The sequence below is a fragment of the Coregonus lavaretus genome (genome assembly GCF_964263955.1).
Source record: "Coregonus lavaretus genome assembly, chromosome: 15".
Lineage (NCBI taxonomy): Eukaryota > Metazoa > Chordata > Actinopteri > Salmoniformes > Salmonidae > Coregonus > Coregonus lavaretus.
In genome coordinates this window covers 34,842,551-34,867,650 of record NC_140002.1, presented here as the reverse complement: position 1 = coordinate 34,867,650, position 25,100 = coordinate 34,842,551, and the positions used below count along the sequence as shown (strand labels likewise).

Genomic DNA, 25,100 nt, shown 5'->3' with positions numbered 1-25,100 from the left:
GAGAGAGAGAGAGAGATGAGAGAGAGAGAGAGAGAGAGAGAGAGAGAGAGAGAGAGAGAGAGAGAGAGAGAGAGAGAGAGAGAGAGAGAGAGAGAGAGAGAGAGAGAGAGAGAGAGAGAGAGAGAGAGAGAGAGAGAGAGAGAGAGAGAGAGAGAGAGAGAGAGAGAGAGGCCCTGTTAAATCTGAGGCTGTGGGTTAGACACGAAGCCAGGAGGCAGGCAGACAAACAGATGGACAGGCCTTGGGCCCAGGCAGGCAGTGGAGCAGACAGATTGTGCGGCGCGGTGAACAGGCTCAGCCTACCAAAGAGAAGAGCAGGCGATAGACACATGGCACAGACATGCCAGCCCTGTCAGCCCAGCCAGTCACACAGACACGCCAGCCCTGTCAGCCCAGCCAGTCACACAGACACGCCAGCCCTGTCAGCCCAGCCAGTCACACAGACACGCCAGCCCTGTCAGCCCAGCCAGTCACACAGACACGCCAGCCCTGTCAGCCCAGCCAGTCACACAGACACGCCAGCCCTGTCAGCCCAGCCAGTCACACAGACACGCCAGCCCTGTCAGCCCAGCCAGTCACACAGACACGCCAGCCCTGTCAGCCCAGCCAGTCACACAGACACGCCAGCCCTGTCAGCCCAGCCAGTCACACAGACACGCCAGCCCTGTCAGCCCAGCAGTCACACAGACACGCCAGCCCTGTCAGCCCAGCCAGTCACACAGACACGCCAGCCCTGTCAGCCCAGCCAGTCACACAGACACGCCAGCCCTGTCAGCCCAGCCAGTCACACAGACACGCCAGCCCTGTCAGCCCAGCCAGTCACACAGACACGCCAGCCCTGTCAGCCCAGCCAGTCACACAGACACGCCAGCCCTGTCAGCCCAGCCAGTCACACAGACACGCACTCCTGTATATTTCATAAAGCCCAGATAGATGTGTGGTAAATAGGATACGGCTGGAGATGACTTTCTCACTGGTGTGGATGAACCCCCCCCCCCAGCTTCTTTTCCCTATCAGTCTGTCAGAGTGGAATGTTATTTCTGGTCTGATCAACCCCCCCCCACCACCACCACCACCACACACACCCCTCCTAGACAGGTCCTGCTCTGTTTACCCCAGCTCCTCTATGTAGGATGGATGAGATTGTGAAGCTTGTGAATTTGTGTGTGTAAGACTTTGTGTGTGGATGTGTGTGTGCCCATACTTGGCATGTGTGGTCTCATGTTTGTATATGTCTATGCAGATATATTTGCGTGCATGTTCTTTAGCGAGAGCACTTGATGTATTTCTCTCAGTGGTGTTGACATAGAGTACATAATTTATTTTCTGCATATACACGTTCAAACAGGCTGCTGCTAGCATATTTAGACCTGTCACTTCTCCCAGCTGATATGCATTGTGTTGGAGGAGAATATGTTAGAAGAGGGGAGAACTAAGTGTGTGTGAGGGGAGATGGCAGGAGAGAGAGACAGGGGGGAGAGAGAGTGAGAGAGAGAGAGAGAGAGAGAGAGAGAGGGAGAGAGAGTGTGAGAGAGAGAGTGAGAGAGAGACAGAGAGCAAGAGAGAGAGAGAGAGAGAGAGAGAGAGAGAAAGAGCGCTCAAGGTGGAATGGGCTGGGTACTGTGGAGCAGATGAGCACACAGAGAGGCAGAAATGAGGATTTTACCAACTTGGCCTCAGCATTCACTCTACTGTCTCTCTGTCTCTCTCGGAAGACTGACAAGAATTTGAATAAAATGACAGAAAACAAAGGCATTCACTGAGATGATGGGGGCTGTCTAAAGTGTTTGTGTGGAAGTCATGGTGGGGGATTCTTTTCCCTCCATATTCCTCTGTCAGTCTACTCCTGAATGATAAGAAGGGCTGCCAGGGGTAGAATAGGAAGTGGCTACAGGAAGACATTTTAAAAGAATCAATGGAGACATCATGCATGTTTGGAGGCTCTTCTACAACTATTCTGATGCACCAGTAGTTTCAAAAGGCACTGGAATACTCCGGAGGATTGACCTTAGATTTCTCCTCAGACACGCAAACTTAAGCTTTTTAGAAAAAAATCAACATTGTTTTTCTGTGAGCTAGTCCTACTGGAATCTGGATATATCCTGCCCAATCCCATTCTTCTCCCTCCATGGGGCCAGTAGGACTGATTTTTCTTTTTTTCCACTGTGTCCACAGGTAGAATGTAAGAAGGCCCAGCCCAAGGAGGTGATGTTCCCACCAGGCACGCGAGGGAGGGCCAGGGGCCTGCCCTACACCATGGACGCCTTCATGCTGGGGATGGGCATGCTGAGTGAGTATGGACCAACACTACTCCAGCACAGTCCAGCACACTACTCAGTCCCACACGGTAACACTCCCTAACACTCACTCTCCAACAGCCATGCAGGTCTCTGATTAATCGTTTTTTTAAATAGCTAGACCTTACAGTAATAGAGGAGAACCAATGTGCTGGTGATATACAGTGCCTTCAGAAAGTATTCACACCCCTTGACTTAAAATAACAAACATGTTTTACAGACTGAATTTAAAATGGATTAAATTTAGATTTAGATCACTGGCCTACACACAATACCCCATAATGTCAAAGTAGAAATATGTTTTTTGACATTTTTACAAATTAATAAACAATAAAAAAGCTGAAATGTCTTCAGTCAATAAGTATTCAAGCCTTAATAAGTTCAGGTGTAAAAAGTTGCTTAACAAGTCACATAATAAGTTGCATGGACTCACTCTGTATGCAGTAATAGTTTTTAACATGATTTTTGAATGACTATCTCATCTCTGTACCGCACACATACAGTACAATTATCTGTAAGGTCCCTCAGTCGAGCAGTGAATTTCAAATAGTGATTCAACCACAAAGACTAGGGAGGTTTTCCAATGCCTCGCAAAGAAGGGCAACTATCAGTAAATGGGTAAAAAAAAAAAAATGCAGACATTGAATAGCCCTTTGAGCATTGTGAAGTTATTAATTACACTTTGGATGGTGTATCAATGCACCCAGTCACTACAAAGATACAGGCATCCTTCTCTAACTCAGTTGCCAGAGAAGAAGGAAACCGCTCAGGGAATTCACCATGAGGCCAATGGTGACTTTAAAACAGTTATAGAGTTTAATGGCTGTGATAGGAGAAAACTGAGGATGGATCAACAACATTGTAGTTACTCCACAATACTAACCTAATTGACAGAGTGAAAAGAAGGAAGCTTGTACAGAATAGAGAGGAGATGGCAGGATGCATGTTCCAAAACATGCATCCTGTTTGCAACAAATGTGGCAAAGCAATTAACCTTTTCTCCTGAATACAAATGTTTGGGGAAAATCCCAAACACATTACTGAGTACCACTCTTCACATTTTCAAACATAGTGGTGGCTGCATCATGTTATGGGTATGCTTGTCATCGTTAAGGACTGGGAAGTTTTTCAGGATAAAAAAGAAACGGAATGGAGCTAAGCACAGGCAAAATCCTAGAGGAAAACCTGGTTTAGTCTGCTTTCCACCAGACACTGGGAGATTAATTCAATTTCAGCAGGACAATAACCTAAAACACAAGGCCAAATCTACACTGGAGTTGCTTACCAAAAAGACAGTGAATGTTCCAGTTTTGACCTAAATCTACTTGAAAATATATGGCAAGACCTGAAAATGATTGTCTAGCAATGATCAACAACCAATTTGACAGAGCTTAAATAATTATTTAAAGAATAATGGGCAAATGTTGCACAATCCAGGTGTGGAAAGCTCTTAGAGACTTACCCAGAAAGACTCACTGTAATCGATGCTAAAGGTGCTTCTACAAAGTATTAACTCAGGGGTGTGAATACTTATGTAAATTAGATATTTATGTATTTCATTTTCAATACGTTTTCAATACAAATGTATAAAAACATATTTTCACTTTGTCATTATGGGGTATTGTGCGCAGATGGTTGAGAATTTTTTTTATTTAATACATTATGAATTAAGGCTGTAACACAGCAAAATGTGGAATATGTCAAGGGGTATGAATACTTTCTGAAGGCACTGTAAATTGAGTCTAACTAATGTCTCGTGAGATAAAGGAAAAGGTACTCAGATTAACTGGGTGGTGCTCCTCATTGAGCTCATCCAAGGTGTGCCGTTTCCATGTCCACAAGTGTTCTATTTTCCTGGCACTGGCAAGTCCCGGTGGTCCTGGGCGTAGGGAAAAGGGCACCACATTACCGGGATAAATGGAGAGGAAAATTGGGGTGATGTCATATTATGGATTCATCACTCCATCTGTGTGACCCCAGCAGTGGGTAATGACGGGGACACAGAGGGGTGTCATGGAGGGCCTTCATCTGTAGGCAGCCAGCTGTAGCTCTACCTCTTCTCTCCTCTTCTCTTCTCTCCATCATCACCATTCAGCTCCCCATCTCTCTCTCTCTCTCTCTCTCTCTCTCTCTCTCTCTCTCTATCTCTCTCTCTCTCTCTCTTATTCCTCACCTCTCTATCTCAGGGTGAGGGGTTGCTAAGGGCATGACACTGATGTCAGACTGATTTTGCTGATGGTTTATGGTAAAAGTGGTGGTAACACCCGTAAGTGGTTCTGTCAGCACTGTCTAAGTAGTTCCCAGTCCAGATTTTGTCAGTTTGAACTATTTAACAAGCACAGTGAACTTTTCTGAACTTATTACGGATCAATGCATCACTGTGGAGGAGGGAAAAAAACTGTCTGCTCCGGAGGGAGAAGTAGGGCTGAGGAAGCGGCGGAGTGCTCATGTGAGAATATTAACTGCCAACTTATTTGGAGACACTCTTATCTAAATGAAATTGGAAAAAGCAGGACAGCGAAACATTCCTTTGTAAATTTGCATTTGGAAAAAAAACAGAGCCAGGCTCATTATTTAAGCAACTGTAAGGTTCTTAAACGACAAATCTCATTAAAACCCGCCCCTAGTTCCTCTGTTTACTGCACCTAATCTAGCCATTTATCTTTATTGTGTTGTGCCCGATGTATGTTTGCTGAAATTAATACACATTTGAGCCTGGGCAAAGTATTGGTGTACCAGATGGATAATTGATTTTAAAGTGAATCAGAACTGTTGAGCCATAAAATAGGTACATTAGCATGCATATTAATAACGCTAATAACAGGGCCTTGAAGCATCCACCGGGCCAGATCCAATGACAGCCTTTATTTACTGAGATGGCGGGCGGCAGAGACGCTAGGTTCAACACAGCAACACGCCAGAGTAATGAGTTTCCTTCTTATCCTCTCCTCCTCCTTCTCTTCTCCTCCCTCTTTTTGTCTTCTATCTTCTCAGCTCAGACTCAGATCCCCCTAGTTAAAAATAATTTGGTGTGTACATGCTCGCACCCCCACCTGTTAACAATGACATGTTGCATATACACTGATTGGGGTGTCTGAATATGTGTCCTGTTTAAAGTAACTGTTCAGTGTTTCCAGATTTCTATGAAATATGACCTATAATGACATACAATATGAGTGAAATTGTTTTCCTTCCATAAAATGTTAATTAAGTATGTTAAAAAAGCAGCTTTTCTGTGTTGGAATGGTGTGGGCGTACCCCAACAACAGAATGGTGTGGGCGTATACCGGTCACAAAAAATATTAATGCTAGTAGACTACTGATTGTCCAGCTCATCCTCCTCAGGAGTATGACATCATACTCTATCAGCAAATAGCAAGCATTTTGTAAACGGTTTATTAGAGATACAAGTTTGAGGAGGATTTTTGTGTTTTTTTCTCCATTTTATGCTTTACATTTACATTTTAGTCATTTAGCAGACGCTCTTATCCAGAGCGACTTACAGTTAGTCGCTTTAGCCACAAATACAAGTATATGACGACTCAACAACATCATTTGGGTATGAGTTAACAGAATATTAACTTTTAAAAGTTATATTTTCACTGGACAGTTACTTTAAACGTCTGTGAATGTTTGTCTAAGAGTGTGGAGCTGAGTGGGTGTGTGAGAGAGTATGCGTGAGGAAGGTTTTATTTTTTTCTGTCTATGGGCACATGACTGCGGTTGCTCTGTATGCCCCTGATGTGCTGTAGCCCTCCCTCCATGTCCTGAGCCAGCGGCCCATGTGTCAACAGAGCGCCACAGAACAATATTCACGCCATTGCCCTTTAAATACCAGCCCCTGACCCCCCCACTCCCTGCCATGTAGATGTGCCTCATTTAGCGCTCTGCTGGGACAGTCAGCACACACTACCTAGTGCACTGCAGCAGAAGGCCCAGGGCAAACACACACACACATACACACACACACACACACACAAATGCACACACACACAAAAACACACACACACAACAGGGCCGGTGCCAGAACGAATCAGTTGGATGGGCGTTTGATTTCCATAGGTGGGCACGTTTCTTTCACGGGACCTCCTATGTGTGCACGTGCATTTTTTTTTTTACAGTATGCCAAAATAATCATTTGGTTGTGGTTATGAAGGTCTTAGGTGACATAAGAATACAAAAATATAAAAATTTGAAATAACACAAAAGCATTTTCATTAGTGTATGTTACTGTAGTATGTAAAAAAATAAATAAAATAAAAACACACGTCAAGTGTTCAATCAATTTTATTTGTAACAACTATGAAACAGAAAGCATATGTGTTGGCACGCGGTAACAGCTTATTTTTATAACGACAAAATAAAAAAGATACCCTTACCACCAAGACGCACGGTCAGCAAGATGTGTGGTCAAATTATAAAAACATCAGTAGCCTAAACATCATTATAAGCGCCAAGTGGGCTTGATAAATAGTGAAAATCAGCACAAAAGCAATAATGGCATTATAATGAATATACTGAACAAACATATAAACACACCATGTAAATGGTTGCATGTTTCATGAGCTGAAATAAAAGATCCCAGAAATGTTCCATACGCACAAAAAGCTTATTTCTCTCAAATTCTGTGCACAGATTTGTTTACATCCCTGTTAGTAAGCATTTCTCCTTTGCCATCCACCTGACAGGTGTGGCATATCAAGAAGCTGATTAAACAGCATGATCATTACACAGGTGCACCTAGGGCTGTTGTGGCGACCATATTACCGCCACACGGGCAGTCATGAGTCATGACCACAGTAAAATTCCATGTGACCACTGAGTCACAGTAATCTCCTTTTATGTACTGTAGACATGCTTTGGTAGTATTACATTTACATTTATGTCATTTAGCAGACGCTCTTATCCAGAGCGACTTACAGTTAGTGAATACCCCGTGGAAATCGAACCCACAACCCTGGCGTTGCAAACTGAGCTACATCCCTGCCGGCCATTCCCTCCCCTACCCTGGATGACGCTGGGCCAATTGTGCGCCGCCCATGAGTCTCCCGGTCGCGGCCGGTTGCGACAGAGCCTGGATTCGAACCAGGATCTCTAGTGGCACAGCTAGCACTGCGATGCAGTGCCTTAGACCACTGCGCCACTCAGGAGACCTAGTATCCAACTTGCTAACTACCATCAGGTCCTAATGGCCTGGTACTCAGGGTTCTATTGTCCCTTTTTAGAGCTTATGCATAGGCAAGACTAATGAGCCCAAGCCCCCCATAAAAACCTGAATTAAAATGATGATTGTGCCGTTATACAATACATAGCCTACCGCATATTACATTACGCATGGTAGAAAAACATACAACAAAACTGATTTAAGATGTCTTTGGTAAATAATTGGTCTAGCCTATACTCCAAAATTAAACAAATTTGAGGAATCGCCTTTGAGTGTTGACTGTATTATTATGCATATTGGATGGACTGGTTACCTTATGCTGCGCTCCAAAATGTATATCCATGAGTCTGGGAGAGAATGTATAGCCCTAGGCGATGCTGTTGGTTCATTGATTGTGCAGGGCGGCTTACAGTTAGCCTACAATTAGTGCATTTGCATTTGATTTTGAATAGCCTAGTAATAGGGCATTTTTTATATTTTCATAATTAATTGGGTGACACATTACCTTCAGCTATACAGATTATCTCACCACCATGCATTTCCATCTCCTCTCTCTCCTTTATTCCTTTCTCGAGAACGCAGACGGGCTGTCAACAGTTTAGTGAAATATGTTTCATTGCGAAAACATGTTACTACTGATGTTCCCGAACAGATTTCACTTGGTTTCCCTAATTAAGCACTGGGTATCTGCAGGAACAAGGTTGGAGAGCCCATGGCATACAGAGTGCGGACGGAATATCACCTGTCGGGGCAGGGAGAGCATGCTCCTCAAACACTGGTTGATGCTTGGAGTGAATTAAGTGTTTTTATATTTATTTCTCAGGTGCTCATATTAAGCACATGCTACAACCGAAGTAGCTTACAAAATGGACCGGCGGGAAAGCGTGGCCTCCATTTGCTATTTGGAAGCATACAGATGACATGTATTTGCCCCCCTGCCCCTGTTCCTGCCCATTTGATAATGGGCCATTCTAAAACAAAACAAATTTTACATATTAGTAAAGAAAATATTAAATTGAGAATAGTCTGATTGGTGAAAATATAATCACTTGATGAGAGAACAGCTGTGAAGCCTGAGGCAAGGAACAGAATGCAAGCTTTTTTTGCTACTTTCTCAAATCATCAATAGTCTATAGTCGCACCATGCAGCCGATATATGTTTTGATTTCTAAGACATTCTAAGGTTTGTATCATTCACAACTAAAGTTGCCAAATAACTCTAAATCTAGCACATAGGACTTACTTCAAATGATCACTTTTACGCTTGACATAGCCACTTCATATGCGCACTCACTCTGTAATGGGAAAAATATCATTTTTATTTTATTCAGCTAAGTTCAATTATTCTTCTTACTAGATAATCAGATAAAATAAAATAATGGCACGGGACTTACACTACATGACCAAAAGTATGTGGACACCTGCTCAACGAACATCTCATTCCAAAATCATGGGCATTAATATGGAGTTGGTGCCCCCTTTGATGCTATAACAGCCTCCACTCTTCTGGGAAGGCTTTCCACTACATGTTAGAACATTGCTGCAGGGAATTGCTTCCATTCAGCCACAAGAGCATTAGTGAGTTCGGGCACTGATGTTGGGCGATTAGGCCTGGCTCGCAGTCAGCATTCCAATTCATCCCAAAGGTGTTCGATGGGGTTGAGGTCAGGGCCAGTCAAGTTCTTCCACACCGATCTCGACACACCATTTCTGAATGGACCTCGCTTTGTGCACTGGGGCATTGTCATGCTGAAAGAGGAAAGGGCCTTCCCCAAACTGTTGCCACAACGTTGGAAGTACAGAATCGACTAGAATGTAATTGTATGCTGTAGCGTAAAAATTTCCCTTCACTGGAACTAAGGGGCCTAGCCCGAACCATGAAAAACAGCCCCAGACTATTATTCCTCCTCCACCAAACTTTACAGTTGGTACTATGCATTTGGGCAGGTAGCGTTTCTCCTGGCATCCTTCAAACCCAGATTCGTCTTTCGGACTGCCAGATGGTGAAGCGTGATTCATCACTCCACAGAACACATTTCCACTGCTCCAGAGTCCAATGGCGGCGAGCTTTACACCACTCCAGCCGACACTTGGCATTGCGCATGGTGATCTTAGGCTTGCGTGCAGCTGCTCGGCCATGGAAACCCATTTCATGAAACTCCCGACGAACAGTTATTGTGCTGACGTTGCTTCCAGAGGCAGTTTGGAACTCGGTAGTGAGAGTTGCAACCGAGGACAGACGATTTTTACGCGCTTCAGCTATCGGCGGTCCTCTCCTCTGAGCTTGTGTGGCTTACCACTTCGCGGCTGAGCGGTTGTTGCTCTTAGACATTTCCACTTCAGAATAACAGCCCTAACAGTTGACGGGGGCAGCTCTAGCAGGGCAGAAATTTGACAAACTTACTTGTTGGTGGCATCCTATGACGGTGTCACGTTGAAAGTCACTGAGCTCTTCGGTAAGGCCATTCTACTGCCAATGTTTGTCTATGGAGATTGCATGGCTGTGTGCTCGATTTTATACACCTGTCAGCAAGAGGTGTCCACATACTTTATATATATATATATATATATATATATATATATATATATATATATATATATATATATATATATATATATATATATATATATATATATATATATACACACACACAGTACCAGTCAAAGTTTGGACACACCTACTCATTCAAGGGTTTTTCTTTATTTTTACTATTTTTTACATTGTAGAATAATAGTGAAGACGTTTTTAAAGGGCAATGGCGTGAATATTGTTCTGTGGCGCTCTGTTGACACATGGGCCACTGGCTCAGGACATGGAGGGAGGGCTACAGCACATCAGGGGCATACAGAGCAACGCAGTCATGTGCCCATAGACAGAAAAAAATAAACACATATGCAATCATGTAGGAACCAAAAAAGTGTTAAACAAATCAAAATGTATTTTATATTTGAGATTCTTAAAATAGCCACCCTTTGCCTTGATGACAGCTTTTCACACTCTTGGCATTCTCTCAACCAGCTTCATTAGGTAGTCACCTGGAATGCATTTAAATTAACAGGTGTGCCTTCTTAAAAGTTAATTTGTGGAATTTCTTTCCTTCTTAATGCGTTTGAGCCAATCAATTGTGTTGTGAGAAGGTAGGGGGGGTATACAGAAGATAGCCCTATTTGGTAAAAGACCAAGTCCATATTATGACAAGAACAGCTCAATTAAGCAAAGAGAAACGACAGTCCATTACTTTAAGACATACAAAACATTTCAAGAACTTTGAAAGTTTCTTCAAGTGCAGTCGCAAAAACCATCAAGCGCTATGATGAAACTGGCTCTCATGAGGACCGCCACAGTAATGGAAGACCCAGAGTTACCTATGCTGCAGAGGATAAGTTCATTAGGGTTACCAGCCTCAGAAATTGCAGCCCAAATAGATGCTTCACAGAGTTCAAGTAACAGACACATCTCAACATCAACTGTTAAGAGGGGACTGTGTGAATCAGGCCTTCATGGTCGAATTGCTGCAAATAAACCACTACTAAAGGACACCAATAAGAAGAAGAGACTTGCTTGGGCCAAGAATCACGACCAATGGACATTAGACCGATGGAAATGTGTCCTTTGGTCTGGAGTCCAAATTTGAGATTTTTGGTTCAAACTGCGGTGTGGGTGAACGGATGATCTCTGCATGTGTGGTACCCACCGTAAAGCATGGAGGAGGAGGTGTTATGGTGTGGGGGTACTTTGCTGGTGACACTGTCTGTGATTTATTTAGAATTCAAAGCACACTTAACCAGCATGGCTACCACAGCATTCTGCAGCGATACGCCATCACATCTGGTTTGGGCTTAGTGGGACTCTCATTTGTTTTTCAACAGGACAATGACCCAACACACCTCCAGGCTGTGTAAGGGCTATTTGAGATGTAACCCAATTGAGATGGCTTGGAATGAGTCGGACTGCAGAGTGAAGGAAAAGCAGCCAACAAGTGCTCAGCATATGTGGGAACTCCTTCAAGATTGTTGGAAAAGCATTCCAGGTCAAGCTGGTTGAGAGAATGCCAAGAGTGTGCAAAGCTGTCATCAAGGCAAAGGGTGGCTATTTGAAGAATCTCAAATATAAAATATATTTTGATTTGTTTAACACTTTTTTGGTTACTACAGGATTCCATATGTGTTATTTCATAGTTTTGATGTCTTCACTATTATTCTACAATGTAAAAAATAGTAAAAATAAAGAAAAACCCTTGAATGAGTAGGTCTGTGTCACGATCGTTGGTTAGAGAGGACCAAGGCGCAGCGTGTTGAGCGAACATACTTTAATAGTAAAGTGCAAACACGAAATACAAAACAATAAACGATACGTAACGTCCTCAGACAATGACTGACAAGGAACAAAAACCCACAAACACAAGGTGAAAACAGACATTATAAATATGGCTCCCAATCAGAGACAACGAGCCAAACAGCTGACACTCGTTACCTCTGATTGGGAGTCACTCATCCAAACAAAGAAATACAACCACATAGAACAACCCAACCAAACAGAACACAACGAAACGAACACACCCTGGCTCAACATACAAAGTCCCGGAGCCAGAGCGTGACAGTACCCCCCCCTAAAGGCGCGGACTGCGACCGCGCCTCAATAAGGGCTAAACAAGGGAGGGCTGGGTGGGCATACCTCCTCGGCGGTGGTTCTGGCTCCGGCCCTGATCCCCACCTCCTCTCCAACCCCCCAAAGTACCCCTGGTCCTGTCTAGCCCCGCTGGTCGGAGCCGGACTGACGACACGCGCCCCTGGCTTGGTGCGTGGAACAGGAACGGGCCTCACCGGACTGACGACTCCATTCCCTGGTTTGGTGCGAGTAGCAGGAACGAGCTGGACCAGGCTGACGACTCGCATCCCTGATTTGGTGCGAGTAGCAGGAACGGGCTGGACCAGGCTGACGCCTCGCACCCCTGGCTTGGTGCGAGTAGCAGGAACGGGTTGGACCAGGCTGGCGACTCGCACCCCTGGTTTGGTGCGAGTGGCAGGAACAGGCCGGGTCGGGCTGGCGACGCACACCGTAGGCTTTGTGCGTGGAGCAGGGACAGGCCGGGCTGGGCTGGCGACGCACACCGTAGGCTTTGTGCGTGGAGCAGGAACAGGCCGGGCTGGGCTGGCGACGCACACCGTAGGCTTTGTGCGTGGAGCAGGGACAGGCCGGGCTGGACTGGCGACGCACCTCGTAGGCTTGGTGCGTGGAGCAGGGACAGGCCGGGCTGGGCTGTCGACGCACACCACTGACTTGGTGGGAATGGCAGGAACCGGCCGGGCTGGGCTGACGACGTGCACCACTGACTTGGTGGGAATGGCAGGAACAGGCCGGGCTGGGCTGACGACGCGCACCACTGACTTGGTGGGAATGGCAGGAACAGGCCGGGCCGGGCTGTCGACGCACACCACAGACTTGGTGGGAATGGCAGGAACAGGCCGGGCTGGGCTGACGACGCGCACCACTGCCTTGGTGGGAATGGCAGGAACAGGCCGGACCGTACTGGGGACACACACCACTGGCCCCACGCAGGGATCAGGAACGGGCCGGACCGGACTGGTAACACACCCCAGTACCTCTCGCCGTGCCTCCACACTTTCCCTCTCCTCTGTGCCCAGTGGCCCCCCTAACCTGGCGGCCTTCTCTGCCAACGCTTTGCACCGCTCTAACCCGTACACCTGCTGCCCCGACGTCGTGAGCCCCCCCCTAAAAATTTCCTGGGGGTCTCTCCTCCCCGTGGCCCAGGCCTCTCTCCCTCTTGCCAGACTCGCAATCATCTCCTCCCACGTCCATCCTCTCTCCTCGTCACGCTGCTTGATCTGGTTAAGGTGGGTTTTTCTGTCACGATCGTTGGTTAGAGAGGACCAAGGCGCAGCGTGTTGAGCGAACATACTTTAATAGTAAAGTGCAAACACGAAATACAAAACAATAAACGATACGTAACGTCCTCAGACAATGACTGACAAGGAACAAAAACCCACAAACACAAGGTGAAAACAGACATTATAAATATGGCTCCCAATCAGAGACAACGAGCCAAACAGCTGACACTCGTTACCTCTGATTGGGAGTCACTCATCCAAACAAAGAAATACAACCACATAGAACAACCCAACCAAACAGAACACAACGAAACGAACACACCCTGGCTCAACATACAAAGTCCCGGAGCCAGAGCGTGACAGTCTGTCCAAACTTTTGACTGGTACTGTATATATACAGTTGAAGTCGGAAGTTTACATACACCTTAGCCAAATACATTTAAACTCAGTTTTTCACAATTCCTGACATTTAATCCTAGTAAAAATTCCCTGTCTTAGGTCAGTTAGGATCTCCACTTTATTTTAAGAATGTGAAATTTCAGAATAATAGTAGAGAGAATGATTTATTTCAGCTTTTATTTATTTCATCGCATTCCCAGTGGGTCAGAAGTTTACATACACTCAATTAGTATTTGGTAGCATTGCCTTTAAATTGTTTAACTTGGGTCAAACGTTTCGGGTAGCCTTCCACAAGCTTCCCGCAATAAGTTGGGTGAATTTTGGCCCATTCTTCCTGACAGAGCTGGTGTAACTGAGTCAGGTTTGTAGGCCTCCTTGCTCGCACACGCTTTTTCAGTTCTGCCCACACATTTTCTATAGGATTGAGGTCAGGGCTTTGTGATGGCCACTCCAATACCTTGACTTTGTTGTCTTTAAGCCATTTTGCCACAACTTTGGAAGTATGCTTGGGGTCATTGTCCATTTGGAAGACCCATTTGTGACCAAGCTTTAACTTCCTGACTGATGTCTTGAGATGTTGCTTCAATATATTCACATAATTTTCCTTCCTCATGATGCCATCTATTTTGTGAAGTGCACCAGTCCCTCCAACTTATTGTGGGAAGCTTGTGGAAGGCTACCCGTAACGTTTGACCCAAGTTAAACAATTTAAAGGCAATGCTACCAAATACTAATTGAGTGTATGTAAACTTCTGACCCACTGAGAATGTGATGAAAGAAATAAAAGCTGAAATAAATAATTCTCTCTACTATTATTCTTACATTTCACATTCTTAAAATAAAGTGGTGATACTAGGATTAAATGTCAGGAATTGTGAAAAACTGAGTTTAAATGTATTTGGCTAAGGTGTATGTAAACTTCCGACTTCAACTGTATATACAGTGGGGAGAACAAGTATTTGATACAGTGCCGATTTTGCAGGTTTTCCTACTTACAAAGCATGTAGAGGTCTGTAATTTTTATCATAGGTACACTTCAACTGTGAGAGACGGAATCTAAAATCCAGAAAATCACATTGTATGATTTTTAAGTAATTAATTTGCATTTTATTGCATGACATAAGTATTTGATACATCAGAAAAGCAGAACTTAATATTTGGTACAGAAACCTTTGTTTGCAATTACAGAGATCATACGTTTCCTGTAGGTCTTGACCAGGTTTGCACACACTGCAGCAGGGATTTTGGCCCACTCCTCCATACAGACCTTCTCCAGATCCTTCAGGTTTCGAGGCTGTCGCTGGGCAATACGGACTTTCAGCTCCCTCCAAAGATTTTCTATTGGGTTCAGGTCTGGAGACTGGCTAGGCCACTCCAGGACCTTGAGATGCTTCTTACGGAGCCACTCCTTAGTTGCCCTGGCTGTGTGTTTTGGGTCATTGTCATGCTGGAAGAACCAGCCACGACCCATCTTCAATGCTCTTACTGAGGGAAGGAGGTTGTTGGCCAAGATCTCGCGATACATGGCCCCATCCATCCTCTCCTCAATACGGTGCAGTCATCCTGCCCCTTTGCAGAAAAGCATCCCCAAAGAATGATGTTTCCACCTCCATGCTTCACGGTTGGGATAGTGTTCTTGGGGTTGTACTCATCCTTCTTCTTCCTCCATACACGGCGAGTGGAGTTTAGACCAAAAAGCTCTATTTTTGTCTCATCAGACCACATGACCTTCTCCCATTCCTCCTCTGGATCATCCAGATGGTCATTGGCAAACTTCAGACGGGCCTGGACATGCGCTGGCTTGAGCAGGGGGACCTTGCGTCCGCTGCATGATTTTAATCCATGACGGCGTAGTGTGTTACTAATGGTTTTCTTTGAGACTGTGGTCCCAGCTCTCTTCAGGTCATTGACCAGGTCCTACCGTGTAGTTCTGGGCTGATCCCTCACCTTCCTCATGATCATTGATGCCCCACGAGGTGAGATCTTGCATGGAGCCCCAGACCGAGGGTGATTGACCGTCAATTTGAACTTCTTCCATTTTCTAATAATTGCGCCAACAGTTGTTGCCTTCTCACCAAGCTGCTTGCCTATTGTCCTGTAGCCCATCCCAGCCTTGTGCAGGTCTACTATCCCTGATGTCCTTACACAGCTCTCTGGTCTTGGCCATTGTGGAGATGTTGGAGTCTGTTTGATTGAGTGTGTGGACAGGTGTCTTTTATGCAGGTAACGAGTTCAAACAGGTGCAGTTAATACAGGTAATGAGTGGAGAACAGGAGGGCTTCTTAAAGAAAAACTAACAGGTCTGTGAGAGTCGGAATTCTTACTGGTTGGTAGGTGATCAAATACTTATGTCCTGCAATAAAAAGCAAATTAATTACTTAAAAATCATACAATGTGATTTTCTGGATTTTTGTTTTAGATTCCGTCTCACACAGTTGAAGTGTACCTATGATAAAAATTACAGACCTCTACATGCTTTGTAAGTAGGAAAACCTGCAAAATCGGCAGTGTATCAAATACTTGTTCTCCCCACTGTATATATATATATATATATATATATATATATATATATATATATATATATATATATATATACAGTGGGGGAAAAAAGTATTTAGTCAGCCACCAATTGTGCAAGTTCTCCCACTTAAAAAGATGAGAGAGGCCTGTAATTTTCATCATAGGGACACGTCAACTATGACAGACAAATTGAGAATTTTTTTTCCAGAAAATCGCATTGTAGGATTTGTAATGAATTTTTGTGCAAATTATGGTGGAAAATAAGTATTTGGTCACCTACAAACAAGCAAGATTTCTGGCTCTCACAGACCTGTAACTTCTTCTTTAAGAGGCTCCTCTGTCCTCCACTCGTTACCTGTATCAATGGCACCTGTTTGAACTTGTTATCAGTATAAAAGACACCTGTCCACAACCTCAAACAGTCACACTCCAAACTCCACTATGGCCAAGACCAAAGAGCTGTCAAAGGACACCAGAAACAAAATTGTAGACCTGCACCAGGCTGGGAAGACTGAATCTGCAATAGGTAAGCAGCTTGGTTTGAAGAAATCAACTGTGGGAGCAATTATTAGGAAATGGAAGACATACAAGACCACTGATAATCTCCCTCGATCTGGGGCTCCACGCAAGATCTCACCCCGTGGGGTCAAAATGATCACAAGAACGGTGAGCAAAAATCCCAGAACCACACGGGGGGACCTAGTGAATGACTTGCAGAGAGCTGGGACCAAAGTAACAAAGCCTACCAGCAGTAACACACTACGCCGCCAGGGACTCAAATCCTGCAGTGCCAGACGTGTCCCCCTGCTTAAGCCAGTACATGTCCAGGCCCGTCTGAAGTTTGCTAGAGTGCATTTGGATGATCCAGAAGAGGATTGGGAGAATGTCATATGGTCAGATGAAACCAAAATATAACTTTTTGTTGGTAAAAACTCAACTCGTCGTGTTTGGAGGACAAAGAATGCTGAGTTGCATCCAAAGAACACCATACCTACTGTGAAGCATGGGGGTGGAAACATCATGCTTTGGGGCTGTTTTTCTGCAAAGGGACCAGGACGACTGATCCGTGTAAAGGAAAGAATGAATGGGGCCATGTATCGTGAGATTTTGAGTGAAAACCTCCTTCCATCAGCAAGGGCATTGAAGATGAAACGTGGCTGGGTCTTTCAGCATGACAATGATCCCAAACACACTGCCCGGGCAACGAAGGAGTGGCTTCGTAAGAAGCATTTCAAGGTCCTGGAGTGGCCTAGCCAGTCTCCAGATCTCAACCCCATAGAAAATCTTTGGAGGGAGTTGAAAGTCAGTGTTGCCCAGCGACAGCCCCAAAACATCACTGCTCTAGAGGAGATCTGCATGGAGGAATGGGCCAAAATACCAGCAACAGAGTGTGAAAACCTTTTGAAGACTTACAGAAAACGTTTGACCTGTGTCATTGCCAACAAAGGGTATATAACAAAGTATTGAGAAACTTTTGTTATTGACCAAATACTTATTTTCCACCATAATTTGCAAATAAATTAATTAAAAATCCTACAATGTGATTTTCTGGAGAAAAAAAATCTCATTTTGTCTGTCATAGTTGACATGTACCTATGATGAAAATTACAGGCCTCTCTCATCTTTTTAAGTGGGAGAACTTGCACAATTGGTGGCTGACTAAATACTTTTTTCCCCCACTGTATATATATATATAGTGTATTTAATCTGTTGTTATATGTGTGAAATTAGTTTCGGTATTGTTTAGGTTCAGTTTCAAGGCAATTATCGGGGTTATTATCAACTTGGCACGGCACCTTCAACTTTCGGGAGAAGGAGGGGAGCAGGCCCTACGTTCGCGAGAAGCAGGGGCAACGGGGAAAAACCATTTAAAAAAATGAAATGCCCTCCTAAAACTAGTTATAACACCAGTTCTGTTTGTGATATTAAGATTCTAATAAAGATAGTGTGTTTTATAGACTTATTTAGGAAACGTCATGGACTGAGGGGGGCATGACTTTAAAAATGGCAGTGTAACCTTTTTTTTTTTCAAATTCATGAGCAGTCCAAATGACTGCTTTAGCAGTTCTAGTGTGGGTTTTATAGTAAATACATGTAATTTAACTGTAAAAATGTATGACCTTTTAATGTGGTATGAATACAACCAGTCATGATGTTTTCATCTGATTGTCAAACAAATCACTTAAAAAGTAGGTTACTTCGCACCTTTGTCCAAAATAGCATTCGAGCGAGCGAAACAGCGCCCCTTGTCTTACTACCTGTAGCCCATGTATCTGATGCTGTCTGGCAAAAAAGAGAAAGACATGCCAAGCTCTTTTTGTCCAGACAGCATCAGATACATGGGCTACACTTACTGAGACAGAGGGGCGCGATTTCGCTCGCTCGGATGCTTTATCTGAGATTGATGCATCTTTCTGTCGGCTCGTGTCTTGGTCAAATCAATTATCAATATTTAAATATTTTATTTGGACGGGCAAGGAGATACGGTAGGGCGGGCCAGGCCCCCTAAGGCCCGCCCATAACGCCTGCCCTGACACACAGGCTGAAATATCTCCACTATTCACTTTTACCGAACTCAATGTGGTTTGTTCAATCACGGTTTAGGTGATGGTATTTTTCAACATTTACAGGCCAAATTCTAAAGGGTCAAACAGCAATGTGTGGTTTATCATTGTCATCGTGGAGATAATGATGCCATCACTTCCCATGAAAGTTAATTGCAGCGTAAACTCACTAGAGAGAGCAAAGCTGTTTGACATAATGGAGACTTTCACAGGGGAACAGTGAAGTAGTTTGTCAATTTAGTACTCTGTGATAACCTTAACACATAGAATAATATCTGCAGTGAAACAGGCTTTTCCTGGTATTTTCTGTTTAAGGCTATCATGGTGTGTGTTCTCTATAAAACAAAGATATCAGAGTGGAGTCTAGTGATTTGCTTCTTGCCAGAGGGAATCCCTTTTTACTGGCTAATTTAGACAAAGCTTTGGCTGGAGATGATAACAGCTTTTTATGACAAAAGATAAAGGCTTTGAAATAGCCTCGCTTTAAAAGGAACTGTATGTTTGCGATGATCAAACTGATCTTCCTTGATCTGTCATTCGATCAATCAAACTCACTCACTCACTTACTCACCTGTTCACAAACTCAAATTTCTCAATATACAGAGGGATACACAATCATGCACACAAACACACACAAACACACACTCAGCTCTCACACACATCCCAAACACACACTCTGTTTCTCAATATGTTCCCCCAGCTGCTGCTGTTTGAAAGCTGTCCAGATAATTAACTTGTGGGCTGGTGGTTGTAATGAGCGTCCTGACAGCAGAGGAACAATAAGTAAACTTTGTCTTGTTGGCCCGCCGGGTCTGCTTCAGCTTCACTCAGCCCCCTTACACACTCACTCACTCACTCACACACACACACACACACACACACTCATACTCACACTCACACTCTCCTCCATCCTGATGGCACTGATACTGTGTGTTGTGTGTGTGTGTGTGTGTGTGTGTGCGTGCGTGCATCTCTATATGTGCGTGCGTGCATCTCTCCTACTTTCCCCTGTGTTTCCTGGTGTGTTTCAACTGGTAACTGTTCAGCTGATATATTGCTAATTAGGGCTGTCCCCGACAAAACCGATAGTCGTCTGTTCTTTTGACCAATTGATTGGTCAAAATTTTAAAACGTGTATTTTTCCATATATAGACACACCCTATTTTTGAATAAAATCAACTATATGTAGGCTACTGAGCTTGTCTGATGCTTTAAGCACTGCGTTTAAAAATGAAGACACACAAATTACTAAAGAGGGAGCCAGAGATCAATATAGCCTAACCAGAAGAAACTGTTCCCGACCCCCCTCCTCTTACTGCCCGCTGCTGCTGGTCCACTCCTAAAGTTGCCGGTAATAGGCTACACCAGCGGTCGGCAACCTTTTCCATTTGGAGTGCCAAGTTATCGTACCAGTTATGATTTTGATATACACATTTTCGTGGAATAGTTTAATTTCATTTATAATAAAGTTCATATCTCAAAATCAATGTCATGTGGTTAATCAAAATTATATCTAAATGAAAATGATACAAACCTAAAATAAAAACATTGCAGCCTGCAGGTAGAAAATATCCTGATAAAAATAAATATCCTATATATCACATTGGCTATGCATGGCCTGTCTGAAAGGAACTTGAAACATTGCATCAGCTATTAACTTGGTCCAGCCTGATTGTGCTAGCAAACTTGCAACATTGTATAAAATATTCTGGGCCCTCAGAGTTTCCGTGCCAGTGAGCTCCAGACAGACAGACACACACAGCTGTAGACTATTTGCGCAAGGGATTGGAAGTAATCAGGTAGGCCTATTTTATGACATTTCCACAGGACATTTTTTTCCCCTTTCATGCTGAATGGTTATCGAAAGGGAGAGAGCTGGAAAGATTTTTCAAATAGGCTACGTTGATGAACTATTGTCATTCTCAATGGATGTAAAAAACAGACTTTGTTTACTTGCTGTTTAAAGTGAAGAAAAATTAGTGATGGTGAGTTAAGACAATTCCTTCAGCAGAGAGACCCTTTCCTTGCTCCATCCAATGATTACATCTTGCAACTTGCTGAACCGGTATTATCCAATAACTACTTCATCTTTGAGTCAGACTTTTTCCTTCAAATTCAGGGTGTAGCCATGGGCTCCCCTTTTGCCCCCAACTATGCAAACCTGTATGTGGGACAATTTGAGGAAGCACTCATTTACAAAACAGAGACAAAAATCCTCCTATGGAAGAGATACATAGATTATGTGTTTGTGCTCTGGGAAGGAAGTCAGCAGGAACTAAATGAATTCCAAACTCTGTTAAACGAGAGCTCTGAATATCTCAAATTCTCCATGCAGATTGATGAGAAGAAAATAAGTTACCTGGACTTATGGATCATCAAATATAATTATGTATTACATACAGACTTATACACAAAGCCAACAGACCACAATACCCTGCTACGTGCGGATAGTATGCATCCCCTTCCCCTCAAGAATGGTCTACCATATAGCCAGTTATGCAGGGTTAAACGAATTTGTGGCCACCAGTCAGATTTTGACAGCAATGCTAAGAAAATGACAGATAAATTCAAAATGAGAGGCTACAAGGACAAAACTCTCAATGCTGCAATGATGAAAATATCTCAAAAATCAAGAGAGGAATTGCTCTTCAAGGAACCCCCACTGGTGGTCTATAAGCGTTGTCGCAATATTGGGGATAGCTTAGTGAGATCTGACCTGCCCCCTGAGCCCACTCAGACACTCTTGACACCCATTCCAAATGGGAACTACAAATGTCGCTCATGCGAACAATGCAATAGCACTACAAAAACATCCTTCTTCAGACACCCACATACAGGTCGAAAACTCCCTGTTAGGGGTATCATCTCATGCAAGACAACGGGAGTAATCTATCTCATCACCTGTACATGTGGGAAAGACTACGTAGGACAAACGAAAAGACAATTAAAACAACGCATAGCTGAACACCGCAGCTCAATCAGGTGTAAGAACACTGACTATCCAGTAGCAGCTCACTTTGTTGAAGCTCACCATCCCATCTCCTCCCCCAAATACACAGGCATTGAGCATGTTGCTCTACCAAGGAGAGGAGGTAACATCGAGACCCTACTACTACAGAGGGAGGCCTACTGGATATCCTATTTAAAAAACATTGACCCCTAGTGGTCTGAATATTGACTTTGATCTCAGGCCCTTCTTATGACCAATTATATTTTCTATGAACAGGTGTTGTAAATGAATGTATTCTTTCTACAGCTTATCAGCGTGCACCCAATATGTTCCCCCTGTTGATGATGCTTATTATGCATTATGGTTGAACCAAAATATTATATGTAACAAAAACATTTAATGAAATTGGAAATGTTTAAATATATAGGTGAAATTAAATGAAACAATGTATGTTGATGCTAATGATAACAATGGCATAATATATTAAATATGTTGTGGGCTATTGTCTTTTAACAGTTTCGCTCAATTCATTCTAATCAACCTAGCAATTATGACACACCCCTCACTATTGTCAATGGTTGCACTAATTGCACTGTTTGTCTACATAACCTGGTTCAAGCATTCATGACATTACCCTGAAGAAGGCACAGTGATGCCGAAACGTTGGTGTTTTTTTACCCAATAAATTACTGGGAGGTTATACATATAGAATGTGCGACTCTCTTTGTTTTTATAGCTTAGAGTTAAGACAATCAGAAATAGTATCAGATCCCCAAATAGGCACATTTATAGGCCTACATTTGAGTGCAGGCCAGGTAGCCTAGGCCTAGTTCTATGCGTAACCAGGTGCGTGTCCTTACTCAAGATTGACAGGAGCCCTCCAAACAAAAGATAATGAATAGAAATTCCACAAATTAACATTTAAGAAGGCACACCTGTTAATTTAAATGCATTCCAGGTGACTACCTCATGAAGCTGGTTTAGAGAATGCCAAGAGTGTGCAAAGCTGTCATCAAGGCAAAGGGTGGCTATTTGAATAATATTTAGATTTGTTTAACACTTTTTTTGGTTACTACATGATTCCATATGTGTTATTTCATAGTTTTTATGTCTTCACTATTATTCTACAATGTAGAAAATAGTAAAAATAAATTAAAACCCTTGAATAAGTAGGTGTTCTAAAACTTTTGACCGGTAGTGTATATATTTGCCACTGCTCCACTAATAAAATCTCTGTCGACCAACAGCTTATCGACCAAATAATCGACCAGTCGACAAAATGGGGTCAGCCGTATTGCTAATTTTCCCATTTTAAGAAGTGTACCAACAATGATAAATGCAAAGGAATAAACAGACCCAGAATAACATTTGAGCCCCGTCATCAATGAAACATTCTGCGTCAGCACTGGTAGCTACGAAAACCACAACAGATGGCAAATGAATTCCCAAATGACACACACACTCATTTTAAAGCTGTGTATTTATTTACAAATATATTATTATGATATTAGTCTGCATATCAGATTGCGCTGCAGCACATGATAGATATACTTACAGCATATCATCCAAGCCAATTTGGATATTGATATGGTTCACAGTTATTTTCTCATAGAGCCTCATCAGTCATCATCAGGCTGGTGGAACAGGGAAGGTACAGGCTATTTATTCATGCTAAGCCATCATGACAGCTCTTGATGCGTGGCCTTCCTCAGTTGATTGGTTGATTGATTTGATATACTTTATTTTGGGGTATGGAAAATACAAACATTTGGACCCAGAGGATAACTCATGAAAGCATTATGCAAAGTTTTATACAAACGTATTCCCAGTGTGGTCCAGATATTTACATGTCTATATCCCTCTTGCAGAGGCAAAAGGCATTGACAATGCCTCAGTGGTGTAAAGTACTTAAGTAGAAATAGTTGAAAGTACAACTTAAGTAGTTTTTTGGGGTATCTGTACTTTACTTAACTGTTTATATTTTTGACAACTTTTACATTTTCCCTGACACCCAAAAGTACTCATTACATTTTCAATGCTTAGCAGGACAGGAAAATGGTCCAATTCACACACTAATCAAGATAACATCTCTGGTCATCACTACTGCCTCTTATCTGGCGGACTCACTAAACACAAATGCTTCATTTGTAAATGATGTCTGAGTGTTGGAGTGTGCCCCTAGCTATCCGTAAAAATAAAAAATAAAACAAATATTGTGCTGTCTGGTTTGCTTAATATAAGGAATTTGAAATTATTTATGATTTTACTTTTGATACTTAAGTATATTTTAGCAATTACATTTACATTTGATGCTTAAGTATATTAAAACCAAATAATTTTAGACTTTTACTCAAGTAGTATTTTACTGGGTGACTTTCTCTTTTACTTTACTATTAAAGTATCTTTACTTTTACTCAAGTATGACATTTGGGTACTTTTTCCACCACTGCAATGCCTTTATACTGAATGAAGTCCTATAACGTATTTTGTACCTTTTCTTTCTCAAGGTTACCCTAACATTGTGGCGACGTACGGCCGTGGATACACTGGATTCGCCCCGAGCTACAGCTACCAGTTCCCTGGTAAGTTCTCTGCTCTTCACATATCTGTCTTACAGCCCTGTTTAGCTCACCTCCTTCCCACCCTCCCACCCACCCACCCACCCACCCACCCCCCCCCCCCCCCACACACACACACACAAACAAACAAACAAACACAAACACACACACACATGAATACACAAATAAACACTCACCAGATAAGCTGTGGAGTGAGTGATAAGTGTGTTACGTGTCTGGATTTCGGAACCAGCCTGTTGAAAGCTGCAAAATGTGGTATAAATAGCTTACTCTATTTAGCCTGTGTATGAACGCCACCATGACCAAACGGCTAAAATGGAGGAGGGATTTTCAAGTCCTCAGCCTCACTCCCAATGTATGCAAATCCATCTGTTGGGAGGCAGAAAAATGGCAGACGTACACACAGTCACACAGAGTCAGATTGGAATTATTTTTATATCCAGCCTTATGTGCATCAAAAACTAAAATTAGTTAAAAGAGTTGACTTGAAGCCGGGTGGGTTCCAGTTGATGAGCCCAAATGGAGCACATGTTGTGTGAAGGTGAGCAGCTCCGCAGGGCTGCGGGTGGGGGCCTCTGGCCAGGGAGATGTGGTGCTGTGATATAGCATGCCTCAGGCAGGCATCCTGTTGATTTCATGCTTTATTTAAGCACTTTACACAGAGTCTGTTTGCCGTGCCAGACATCAGTCCCGCCACTGATAAGGCAGAATGGGAAATGTCTGACAGCAGCTCAGATCTCTGTAATAGGTTTTTGAAATAGGGACAGGAGTGGGGAC

General features: G+C 43.3%; 1 protein-coding gene across 1 annotated transcript in view; it reads left to right on the top strand.

Annotated features, from left to right (window-relative positions):
- Positions 1-329: 329 nt before the first annotated feature.
- The window catches only part of LOC311143121 (uncharacterized protein), a gene marked incomplete at its 5' end in the record, with an annotated part of 82,326 nt that continues 57,555 nt past the window's right edge, over positions 330-25,100 (top strand). The window contains 3 exons of the mRNA XM_084178919.1: positions 330-875; positions 2,176-2,290; positions 24,252-24,326. Of these exons, the coding sequence (XP_084035045.1) occupies positions 330-875; positions 2,176-2,290; positions 24,252-24,326 (736 nt within the window). The remainder of the gene's footprint in view (positions 876-2,175; positions 2,291-24,251; positions 24,327-25,100) is intronic.